Source organism: Electrona antarctica (genome assembly GCF_951216825.1).
Source record: "Electrona antarctica genome assembly, chromosome: 21".
Classification (NCBI taxonomy): domain Eukaryota; kingdom Metazoa; phylum Chordata; class Actinopteri; order Myctophiformes; family Myctophidae; genus Electrona; species Electrona antarctica.
The window spans coordinates 24,327,330-24,340,886 of NC_136802.1; the positions used below are offsets into that span (position 1 = coordinate 24,327,330).

Consider the following 13,557-nt stretch of genomic DNA (forward strand, 5'->3'; position numbering starts at 1 on the left):
CACATGCAAGATACCCTAAATCCACACAAACTGAAAGAACTATTTTTAAAATGTTAACTTTGTTTAAACCAGAAATATTGTGAAAATAGCTATAGCTAAAATTCACATGGTTTTAAACATCCGGTACGCAGTCATTGTAGAAGATCTGGAAATTCTTGTCCACCTCCATCCTTCCTTTGAGGAACTTCTCCAGATTCTTAAGAGGAACCTCTACCATGTGGTTGTTGATGCGATCATTGAGTCCGTATGCTCCGAATACAGGGAACTTGTAGCGCAAAAAGTAGGGTGCATTTTGGTCAAAGTCGGTGCAGCAATAGGCTGACCACATGTACTCTGGTATGGCGACGCGGTCTTGGTTGTTCCGACGAATCATGTTCCCCGATATGGTCACCCCGGTGACCAAGAAGGCCTTTCCCCGGCAGTAGTTATTGAGACGCTTGCGGATCAGGTCCTGGTGCTCAGCCCAGGGGCCCATGTTGAATTCTCTTATCTGTGGCACCACGTTGGTGAGGCTGTAGGTGGAGGCCTTGTCCATTGGATCTGCCTGGTGCTCGTCAGGGCTGAGTTGGCCACGCTCATACTGCACCACGTCAGCATAGTCTTCCAGAACTGCCTGACTGTCCTCAAAGTTCATATGCATGTTGGAAGACTGGGGGAAGGGCTCCATGTTACTACTGCCCTTATCTGACGCCAGCTAGAGACAAAGTCAGAGGATAAGTCAGATGACAAACATGCAATACACACTGTTACCTTCATGAATAACAAAGTAATAAAGCTTTGTGGTTTTACCATTTTGGTAAAGTTATTACAGTTAGCCTGCTAAGTTAAGTTACAAACTAGAAAGGGGTGCTCTGTGGAGCGCATATTTCCACCAGCCTGGGTTGCCTTGCCAGGGCCTTGCTGTGTATGTTGTGGGTTTCAGCTGTCAGGGTGTGAGGAAGCTGGGGTGAATATCTTTTCTATGTTTGTTGTGTAATAGGCCCCTCCTGCAAATTTTGGAAGACAATCATAGCCAATCCGAATGGAATATGACAAATCGGAAACATGCATGTTCATACATGACTTCAGAGATACTTAGATGTGTAAAGATTTGTGGAGTTTTGTGTGTTTGTAATTAAAAAGCAATGTAATATTGTAGCATAATTTAAGTAAATTATGTAAACTAAGTACATTAAAAATATATAACATCCCAACTTCTTGTTTCTCTCGCAGAAGTAAAATATTTTTAATGTGCTTATAAGTAGTCTGAGCAATAGGACAATCCTACCCATTCACAGGCAGCTTATCTAATACCTTACGTTACTCAGAACAGCAGTAATAAGATACGGTCTCATCTTTGCATGTATATGAAACACCTGCAGCACATTGTGGAGAGAATTATCAAATGTTTTTATTTTCTCTGAACCCATTACAGTATTTAACATCATCATAATATTTATTTACTTTGACATAACACAGCTAAATGGACATGTATTATGTATACTAAGATTTAAACACTAAACACCCACAATGGACCACTCATCATTGAGTTTCATGGTCGAACTCACCTGAGGCTCAAACATCCAGGGAAAATCCACCTTCTTCTCGCCGTCTGACTTCTTGAATGTGTAGGCAGAGTAGAGGGGGATGTGTTTGTGGGGTTCGTAGAGGGTGACATAGCGTGGCTTGTCCTCGTAGTGTTGGCAGATCTTCTTCAGAGTCAGAGAGTTGCTGAGGTAGCCTCGTGGCGGTGTGCCCATATACAGTGAGTCCTTGCAACGCTCTGCATGGTTGAAATCACTCACCACCCCTGCACTGACTCTCTGTAGCAGCACACAGGTGAGCAAGGCAACGGCCGCTGCGAGGGACATGGCACTGGACTTTGATGCGGCCATCAGCACTGCACTGTTTTAAACTCTGCAACAGTCTTTCTCAACTATACCTCTGTGTGCAGCAACCAAGAACTCCTTTCCAATTGTAACAGATGTGAGATAATTTTCTTGCACTCACTCATAGTGGCTGGAGGCAGTAACTGGGCTCTCATTGTCAAGCCTTTTCCATATTCAAAGTGTGTATAGTGGCAATAATGTAGACGTTATGAATGTTATCACTGTTTGAGAGGAACATACCTGTAAGATAACTACACTGGAAATATCAGCAGAACATGAAGCATCCTCTGTCTACAACATAACCTCTCCTTCCTCATTTTAATTTATTACCAAGTACATTTACACATACCCAGGATATTGTCCTCATTTAACCAATGCCTATATTTGGAGAACCTGGTAATTATTCTCTTGCACCAGAGAGGAGTCTGTTTGACATGTCTTTGGTCACGGTGACAGACAAAAACAGCTGCCAGCAGTGGGATTCAAACCCTGGATCTTCATGCTGTGAGGTACCAGGAGCTAACCACTGAGTGACCGTGCCCATGTCATATCCTATTGTACACAGTGTGGCCTAAAATGTACATTTGCCATGAATCTTTTGTTTTTGTGGTTGTATTGAGTTAGAGAAAGCGAGAGAGAAAGGAAGAGAATTGTGACTGTGACTGAGACCAAATGGAAGAATATATGACAAGAATATATGGAAAGCAAAAGAGGAGAAACTGAGTGCATTAACACATAATAGTGTGGCTTTATCTCGAAGAGTCTAAAACTCAACTGTGTACACGACTCCACATCCTCTCTTTCCTCAGTCAAATGTGTGCAAAGTACTATGTGCTCTAACTAGACAGACAGAAGACAATGGCATAAGTATAGTAGTAAAGCATCTCTATCACACAATCCCAACCCATTTGTCTTCATTTAAAACTCCTAATGAGAATTTTATGGAATGTAACATCCTACTTCCTTCCTAGTAGTATAATCAGAGACTGTGGTGTGTAGTAGCCTACAACAATTTAATTTGACCAAAATGGTGTTCAGGTACATGAACCTTCACACAAGATGCAGTCGAGTGGCAACACTGCTTGCTTACCAGATATCACTCCCCACTGATATCAAGGTCACTATGCCTATGCACATCCAGTGTAAAAGCCATGCGAGGAAAATGAGTTCCCTACAGACGTGGTGAGATGGTGTGAAAGTGTGTGCACATTACTGACAATTTAAGCCTTCAAAACCTGTTTCACCCTTCTGCATTATAGCATAAAGAATTTCTGTTTTTATCGCAAATGTTTCAATTTAAGGGATCCATGCAAATATGTCTTTGTCTCATAATAAATAAAAAACAATATTGGCATATATTGGATATAAATTGAATACATTGTTATCAGAATGTATTTTACTCAAAATATTGACATCAGTATCGCACCCAAAATTCCTGCATTGGTCAGCTCTAGATTGAATATAATTAAAAATGAAAAATACACAATTACAGGGATGAGTAAATAAACTTTTATTACTGCAGATGAGGCAAGACAAGCATTCACTCACTCTTCAATTCAACGTATATTCATAGAGCAATATTTGACGATTTTACAGATCACATGATGGCACACATGAGAGATATTTCTTGACAACTTGGACCCTAACATCCCCAAACTGGTACTGTCATAATATGCAAACATTCGGCAAAAATTTGGAAAGAGATTTGGTGTATAAGGGGAGAAAATTAGACGGCCAAGGATAGACCCCTGGGGTACCCCGCTCAATAATGTATAACAGGTTTAAGTGATTCATGGACTACGGCCTACACTGGATGGTGGTACACAGTCATCCATAAAGATCTGAAAGTTTTTCTCCACAAAGGTGATCTTCTTGAGGAACTCCTCCAGCTTCTGGATGGAGACTTCCAGCACCTGATTGTTCTCCTTCTCGTTCAGGCCGTAGTGTGCGAAGGCTGGGAACTTGTAGCGCTCATCATAAGGTGCATTGTGGTCATAGTGAGCACAGCAGTAAGCCGACCACACGTAGGTGGGCACCGCCACGCGGTTGATGTTCTGCCGCCGGAGCATTTTGCCTGAGGTGGTGATTCCTGAGACCACATAGGCCGTGCCACGGCAGTAATTGTTCAGCCGCTTGCGGATCACGTGCTCCTGTGCCTTCCAGGCACCGGCACCAAACTCATGGGCCAAAGGGACAACGTTGGTCAGGGTGTAAGTCGACGCCTTGTCATCAGGCTCAGCCTGGTGCTCGTCTGGGTTGAGGCTGCCACGTTCATAGTGGATGGCGTTTGCATAGTCGTCTAGGACGGCCTGGGTGTCTTCAAAGTTCATGTGCGTGTAGCCGCGTGGAAATGGCTGCATCTCGCCTGTATCTGAGGAGGTGGATAGCTGTGCGGGAGAGACAGATAGATAGATCAATGGCAATGGTCATCACTAAGGGCCTGATATGATGTAGGGTCCATGTATGGTATACAATGGGCCCGACATCATTGAAAAACATATGGGACCATTAATTTGCAATACAATGAGGACAACTTACTGTAGGATATGCCCTCTGAGAGTTACAGTATTAGGCCTACAACTTTTGGCAAATGTGCGTTCCTTAAGCTTTCTCTAGCAGCATCATATTTGTTTTACCTGAGGCTCATACATCCAGGGGACATCCACTCTCTTCTCACCGTCCGAACGCTTGAAGGTGTAGGCAGAGTAGACAGGGACACGGTCCACAGTGTTGTACAGTGTCACATAGCGTGCCTTGTTGTTGTAACGCTGACAGATGGACTGCAGTGAATGGTGGTCCAGCCCTGATGGCGGGGCTCCCATGTAGACAAACTCTCTGCACTCAGGGGACAGCACTTTCTCCACTGTCCCCTGCACCCCTGCTGTTATCATGATGACCAGCAGCACAACCGCCTGTGTCCAAAGCAAGTGGGCCATGGGTGGAGATAATGAGGATGGACTCACCGACAAGAGGTTACTGCAATTGAATCCTGAATGTGTGTGTCCAAAAACAACACAGATGATCCTGAAGCTTCTTGTCTATCTTGGTGGCACTCTTTGTATAATTCAATGTATTTCTAAATTTGCTCCTATGTCTCAAAGGCTCCGAGTAACAAAGCATCTACATTGAACGCCTGCTCTCTCTAATCGGTATCATGCAGTATGCAAACCCTTGCTACACACTTCAGCTGGTCCACCCACCATTGGTTTCCTGAACAACCATACAGCCACACCCTGACAACTTTGCATTAAAGCACTGACTATTCTGGAAATAAAATAATGGAAGTCATCTCAGCCTCGTGGAGCCCATATAGCTCAGAGTCCACTTCTTTCTGGCCTGTTGCATTCCGCCTCTTGTGATTGGTGAATTAAAACGGCTTGTAGCATTTCTGCCTCTAATGATTGATGAAAAATAAATAAAAATGAATAGCATTGTCTAGCCACTCTTCAACGTCACCAGATCTCCACATCCTTCTACCTGGAAGCTCTGGGTACAAGATATAGATACCGTACAGCCAATAGCAAGGCATCATATAGAGGGTATGCGCATGACATCATCATCATCATCATCATACCATGCAGGAAGTTATGCGGGAACACCTACTGAGTGGCAAAAAAAACCCTATACTTTCTGGCCTTGAAGCCTGGCAAGGCCAAACAGAAAAGTCTGATTGCATTAAATTACATTAAACTCACTTTGCCACTCGCCTTATGCATGTCCATAACCTCCATTGCATCTTGAATCAGCAGTGCTGCTTCATAAAAGAACAAAGCCAGGCAGGGGACAGAGAATAGAAAAGTTCATGAATGCACCAGACAACTGTTGTTAGTGGCTATACAGGTAAAGCTCTCTGCTCCACGTGGTTAAAAGACCGAGACACTTTGGAGAAAACAATGCTCACACACACACACACACACACACACACACACACACACACACACACACACACACACACACACACACACACACACACACACACACACACACACACACACACACACACACACACACACACACACACACACACACACACACACACACAAAGATGAAACAAAATAAAAAAAATATATTTATATGGATATGGTTGGGTTAAAGTAATGTTCAACTGTAAGAGATTTCACTACACAGGACTGAATGAATGCACTGACGTTTATTACGAGAAGGGGATTACATTGAGAATGAATCAATGAATGAATGAATGGAACATGATAAAGTCAAGAATGAATGCAGTCGTATTGGCATGACGTTAGGTGCTTTGGCGCGGGCCCCGACGGAGGCTCTGATCGGGAGCCTCGAATCGGATCCTGCCTGATGGAAGGCAGGGGCTCCGGAGCCCGCCCCCGTGGGGTCGTCCTGGTGGTGCCTGCTGCTGGGCGGTGGCGGGGAGGGGGCGGGTTGACCTGAACGGAAGGCATAGGTGAGACACCCTTTTAAGGGGCCCAGACGTGAGATGCACTGATCTGGTTGGAGCAGGGCCGAGGGTCGATTAGGGGAACTGAGTTGGGTGGTGGCTGTTCGTTCCGCCTCTCAGTTGAACTTTCGTTTATAACTTACACTTAAATTTAGCAAATGTATCTGCTGCAGCCTGTTTTTTATGCTAATGCAGTACCATTTGAGGGCAATCTGTCATTGTTACCATTTGAAGGAAATTTGTCATTGTTTTTTGGGGTTAATTGATTTCCAATTATAAATAAATAAAATTAATTAGCATGAAGCAAGCATATTTGTTTATACAAATAATATGCAATGGTAAATCATTTAACAGCACTATATATTTGGGTGTGTGTGTGTGCGTGTATACTTTTTACTTAAGGTGAGGAGGAAGTGTGAATGTGGACAACAGTGATAGTCCATAATGATTTACCATTTGAATAACCGATAAGGGCCCAAAGCTTATGTTTTATCATCCACTATTCATAGCAAATCGTTGAAAAGCCATTTCCCAAGTAAGTTTATTGATTCACAAATGCATGTCCTATAGATACAATTACTGACTTTATTAGAAAAAGGACACTCCGTTAAACATAACATTTAATTGGCAAAACTTTATTGGTGAGCAATCACATAAACAGCATCACATCAAGCCAGGGAAATGTTTTTGTGCTTAGCCTACCACTGTCTGTCTTCCTGTGGCTACGCCTACACTCTAAAAGATCAGGTCTATCACCTCACCATTATATCTACGCTCTGACAATTCACATCTCTGGAGCACAGTTTCCATCAAACAGTTGAAAGTTTCGATCGACCCCCATCTCTTTCTTCACCAGTGCCTCGATGGCCTTTGTCGATGTCTCTGTTACTGTGTTGCCTATGGCATCGTTAAGGCCATAGGCTGCATAGGATGGGAACTTGTACCGGATCTCGTACGGTGTGGAAGGGTCAAACTTGGGGCAACAGTAGGCCGACCAAAGGTGCTTTGGCACAGACAATCGGTCGACATTGTCTCTACGTATCATATGACCCATGGTGGTCATTCCTGTGATGATGTATGCTGTGCCTCTGCAGTAGTTATTGAGGCGCAGGCGGATGTGGTTTAAGTACGGCAGCCAGTGGGAATGTAGGAATTCGCTGGCCAGAGGCACCACGTTGGTCAGGGTGTAGGTAGAAGCCTTGTCATCCGGGCTCAACTGATGCTGGTCTGGGTTCAGCTGGCCCCGCTGGTTAGAGACTGAGTTTGAATAATCAGCCAGCACCGCCTGGCTCTCCTCCAACCTCTGCAGCGGCACATCTACCGTGGGGAAGGGCTGCATGTCACCTGCAGCAGCGCCACTGGATAACTGGAGGAGGCAACAGTGATGAAGGCTGATCAAAACAGACCCAAGAGTGGGAAAAGGAACATCATTGACATTGTGAATTGACTACACTATAAATGTAGGGCTCTATCTACCACACACAATGGACATATAAATTCTTTACATAGGCAATTCAAACACGATAGCTACTGTATTAAACCTAGCAGTAATAAGTCATATAGTCAAAGTACCACTGAGCCTCCACGCAAAGCTGTCGTAGTCAGCAGTCTTTTCCACTGACCCGTAGCAGAGGCACAACCTGACCATTGACACAGACAGAAACACGCATATATACCTGTGGTTCATGCATCCAAGGCAGACCGTCTATGCTGTCCCCTGTGGAGCCCTTGAACATGTAGGCAGAGTACAAGGGCACCCTGTGGGCGCCATCATACAAGGTGGCATAGCGCGGTTCGTTGCCATAGCGCTGGCAGATTCTCTGAAGCCCAGGGATCCTGATACCCGTCGGAGCCTGTTGCCGGTACAGGAAGCGGTCACAATCCCTGAAAGAAGAGGCGTCGACGCTGGCAGTCGCGGGGTTCACCAAACAGATGAGCAGTGACAGTAGCAGATGCGTGGACAACATGGTGTGCGAGTACACTCCTTTCCTCTCTCCCTCTCCCAGGAATGGATGGATGAGAGCGGAGACAGAGGGAGGGAAGGAGGGAAGGAGCAAGAGGGAGTGAGGGGAGGACCTGGAAGGGAGGTGTTCAGTGTGGCGCACATTTCCATTGCTAAAACTTGTCATTCATACATACAGGTACTCTTGGCATTATTGTACAGTAAGATAACAATGACATATAATAAATATCAACAAGATATAGAGTTGGCAATAGTACAGGCATAGAAAGACACGTAAGACACTGTAAGAATAAAAACTCTTTAGCAGCACTTTTGTATAGAACCCTGGGTTATACAGGTAAAGCAATACAAGTTATCGTTGCTTCTGTGCTGTGAGTGAGGAACCAGAAGTAGTGGTTCTCATTGTACGAGAGAATCACACTCACACACATAAATGAATGCAAACAGCTTCTGGCAGCATTGATTACCTATCAATTTTTCTTACAAGAATTTCCAACAAGGGTAATATATATAACATGAAGGTAATTATAACATGAAGGCAGCAATTTCACATTCCCCTAAGCCTGAATTAAAGGACCACTTCACCTATTTTCAACCTTACCTTTGTGGTGTATTATGGAACCACAATTCATTAATAATAGCATAATAATATTAAACTAGACATAGCCTAAATTGCCTCTTATCAGTAACTAGTAGAACAGCTGTTCCTACAAGAAAAGCCAGTGGCCACTATCTTGATGACCACAAACAAATGGTCGGGTGTTGCTTGGTGCATGTTAGAACACCTACTGTTCTCCTTTGTGACCTGACCATACCATATATGGAGATGTTTGACCATTGGGTTTAGGCCGGGGGTTGGGGAACCTGAGACCACCTTTGCATTTCTTGTCTCTGTCCTACTGTATAAAGACCCAACTGAAATTACTGTATATTTGTGCTAGTTTCCACAAGCCGTCAGGCTGGTGGGCTAGGCCCAGGCCATGGCTGTGACGCTATACTTTGTACTCTGAAATAAAACCGGAACTCCGAAACAACATTGCCTGCCTGTCTGCCTCCGAACTTCTTCTCCGTATTTTAGCCTAAGTATTTTCAAGTCCTTGTGTTTGTTTGTGTGCTATAGAGGAGGAAAACTGTTTCTCTCTATTAGTTAATTTACTTCACCTTCATATCAATGGGGCCTTAGAAGCGTCTATCCTGTTTGCATTGACTCATGGTCAGCATGCACACGCACAGCTTTGGGACGCTTCAACACTCAACCTCAACCATGCTTGAATCTTCACACGTACATACAGTACAGTACCACACAATACATACAGTACAGTACCACACAATACATACAGTACAGTACCACACAATACATACAGTACAGTACCACACAATACATACAGTACAGTACCACACAATACATACAGTACAGCACCACACAATACATACAGTACAGTACCACACAATACATACAGTACAGTACCACACAATACATACAGTACAGTACCACACAATACATACAGTACAGTACCACACAATACATACAGTACAGTACCACACAATACATACAGTACAGCACCACACAATACATACAGTACAGCACCACACAATACATACAGTACAGCACCACACAATACATACAGTACAGTACCACACAATACATACAGTACAGTACCACACAATACATACAGTACAGTACCACACAATACATACAGTACAGTACCACACAATACATACAGTACAGTACCACACAATACATACAGTACAGCACCACACAATACATACAGTACAGTACCACACAATACATACAGTACAGTACCACACAATACATACAGTACAGTACCACACAATACTTACAGAACAGTACCACACAATTCGTAATGTCAGGTCTAGGGCGGAAATCAGTTAGGTGTGATGTTTTTTCTCACGGATGCTCACAAACCATTTTACCAAGTGACATTTGCAAACCAATCAGACATTTAGTTCAACGATCAAAGGCCAGTTTCTGAAACTGTTTAATACAGGGAAAAGCCTCCAAAGTGGATATGGCAGGTAGAACATTTATAGCATGGTTTGCATTTAGTTGGGTTAGTTGGTTCTGGGATTTAATTAAACAGGGAAGCTTTCTTCCAAACTTGAAATTACTTTAAACAAACATGTAAAAAAATCTGAAAAGTAACCATTGACATGCATGGTGATTTGGCTAAGTTGCGCCTGTAGCGCGCACGCGCACACGCACACACACACACACACACACACACACACACACACACACACACACACACACACACACACACACACACACACACACACACACACACACACACACACACACACACACACACACACACACACACACACACACACACTCCCAAGGAGAGCAACCAACAACTGATACTGATGTCTGTCATTCTATAGGTATTCTACTGCATCGCTCAACTTGACTCGATGTTTTTGGCTTTCCAAATACAGCAGAACTATCAACACTGCAGACTACTGCGACTAATAATAATAATGTTTCTAGTAGTAAGCATTTGGGGTATTTTTGTCACATTTGCACATAATGTGAAATTTGTCTTCTGCTCATCCTAACTGGAGCAGTGGACAAGTGCCATTAATACTAGTGCCCGGGGAGCACTTAGGGGTCAACTGCATGTCTTGCTGAGGATACTTGACATACTGTATACACTGGGGCCGGGACCTTCTGCTTCCCAGGCAGCCTCTCTACCCATAACTATAGCTACCAAAATGGCAAAAGCAGAAATGCCAAAACAATTATCTTGTAAAAAAAATAAATAATCACACCCATGTGAAGTGAGGGGCGCTCTTATACATTCTTGTACATCATCATGACGTAAAGTAACAGTCTATTTGCTCAGACACTATGACGTGAAATTGTTTGTGTAGGACAAAGTTTGTGCACACAGAACAAAAGCTGGATATAGGAGGGGCTAGCACCCCTCAAAAAAGAACAACAAAAACCACTGCAGACTTATTGTTGAGATAGAATCACTACTTTGATTGAGTCATTGACATCGCTTGACAAATGAAGTTCCTGCTTGGTACCAAAAGCCAGCTAGAGTGATGGAAAAGCACCATAAAAGGGCTCATAAAGTAAAGTACTCATACAATCATAAGTAAGGTTCACCATGGGGCCTTAAAGAAGCATTAAGCTTCGATCCAGTTTGTGGTGCATGGTGATGCACAAACACAGCTGCAAAATGTAGCACCGTATTTGACACTTGTTTGGCACTCCGGTTGCTTAACCCACCCTTCACACTTTCCTATGGTACTTATAGGTGACACGGTTTACTCACAGATGCTCACATTCCACATTTAGGTGACATTTAAAAATTAATCATATTTTAGTTCCATTTGTGTGTGGAACAAGAACTACACAAATGGATGTTCAGAAACAGTTTACATTAAATTGATGACATCAGGGATCTCCATATATATAGGTATATAACAGGATTCCACAACTCTGTTATCAGATTTATTGTTGCATATTTAACTTGTTTATTGCCATTTAATATCATTTAACAGGCAATTTGTTTCACATTACAAAATATGTAATATATTTCTTTCTTCAGTTAATTTTTTTAACTGAGTGTATAAAACAAACAAAACATAGGAAACATTATACTCTAAAGAAGCATGTACAATCACATATACACGCCATTGCACACATTTACACATACATACACCTTCGTCGAGATAATGAGACAAAAAATAATGAAAAGGGAAAATAAAAACTAAAAAATAGAGTAGCCTAACTGATAATATCATTTGCCTTAGGGAGTGCCGTTGTGAGTTGACCCTAAAACTAACCTAAAGCTTGACTGTCTGGAATGGACGTCACCTTAACACGCAGAGCAACGGGACTTTATACCTGCACGTACCCCTAGGGCTAGAGGTAGCCCCATTTGAGTTCAAACTGGGAGTGTGAGGAGGAGTGCTTTGAACCTGGTGTGTGACACTCGCCACCACAGCTGCTGTTTGCCCCCCTTCGGACCACCAGACATGGGGGACCAGGAAGTCCCGGAGTTCAGCTCCTTGGAAGAGGAGGTAAAATACTGGAAGGATCTGGCAGAGAAACATCGGTGTTCAGAGGAGAGCCAGGAGGAGCTCCAGGAGTTCCAGCAGATGAGCAGGGATTACGAGGTGGAGACTGAGTTAAAACAGTGTGAGGCACGCAACCGCTCCCTGCCAACAACCACCTCCGCATGGAAGAGCTACAAGGATAAGTATGAGACTCAGCACTCGGAGGCGCATCGTCACATCTCCACCCTGGAGGGAGACCTAGCAGAGACCACCGCTATCAGGGACCAGACCTAGCAGAGACCAGCTGCACAAATATACATCATGACCTGGAGAGAGCCACCATCATGTCTCTGGATGACTTTGAGCAGAGGATGAACCAGGTGATAGAGAGGAACGCCTTCCTGGAGAGCGAGCTGGACGAGAAGGAGACCCTCCTGGTGTCCGTCCAGAGACTAAAGGACGAGGCCCGAGACCTGAGACAGGAGTTGGTGCAACTTGGCGGTGCAACAGAAGGAGAGGAAGCCCTCCCTCGGCGGTGGATTAAGAGCATCTGCTAAATGCCTAAATTGACCCTGTGTGATATAGCAGGTGTTAGAGATATCCGACCCGCAGCTCTACCCATTTGGAGATTCCAGATATTCCGCCACCAACGCCCATCTCATTTTGAAATTAGAAGCTGGGCTGTCATATATTCCATTTTATATATCCGTTTAACTTTTTGTAGCCACTGATCGATAGTAGGGGGGGTGGGGTTCATCCAATTAAGCGTAGTAATTGTTCTCGCAACTGTCAACACTTTATATGCATTATATAGCAAACAGTAAACACTTGTTCTTGTATATCTAATAAAGTTGACCTTGAAGTCATTGTAATATCTGGTAACACTTGCTATGCATCCCATGTTTATAACGCATTATGAACACACTTATAAGACATTATAATCTTCTCATAACCATGTATAATTATATGTATAAGCGCTCACTCAGCGCTTATAAAGCACCCTCCCTATCTAAGTATTGGACAGTATTAAGATGTTGATATTGATTTTGTATTCATCTTTAGGGACCCAAATCACACCTTAGAAAGCACGAGTGTCTATTTAAAACAGAGGTTTTTTGACTGGGGGAGTATTAAGTATTGGACAGTATTCTGATGTTGATACTGTCCAAAGTGAATTCAATTCAATTCAATTTGCAAAATTGGCAAAATGTAAGTGTTTTACGGGAACTATAAAATCAGATTTCGCTGAGTTCAGTCGAAAAGGATCCTTTTAATGTAGGACCAGG

The 13,557-nt window shown here is 43.4% G+C and overlaps 1 protein-coding gene and 1 pseudogene across 2 annotated transcripts; one reads left to right on the plus strand and one right to left on the minus strand.

Moving 5' to 3' along the window:
* Positions 1-65: 65 nt before the first annotated feature.
* Positions 66-1,184, minus strand: LOC306913951 (endonuclease domain-containing 1 protein). The gene has a single exon (XM_079490788.1). The coding sequence runs from the start codon at positions 665-667 to the stop codon at positions 113-115; it is 555 nt and encodes a 184-aa protein (XP_079346914.1). The 5' UTR covers positions 668-1,184; the 3' UTR covers positions 66-112.
* A 10,552-nt stretch (positions 1,185-11,736) lies between these two features.
* Positions 11,737-12,848, plus strand: LOC306913881 (nuclear distribution protein nudE homolog 1-A-like; annotated as a pseudogene). The gene has a single exon. The product of its transcript is annotated as a nuclear distribution protein nudE homolog 1-A-like (transcript).
* The last annotated feature ends 709 nt before the right edge of the window (positions 12,849-13,557 follow it).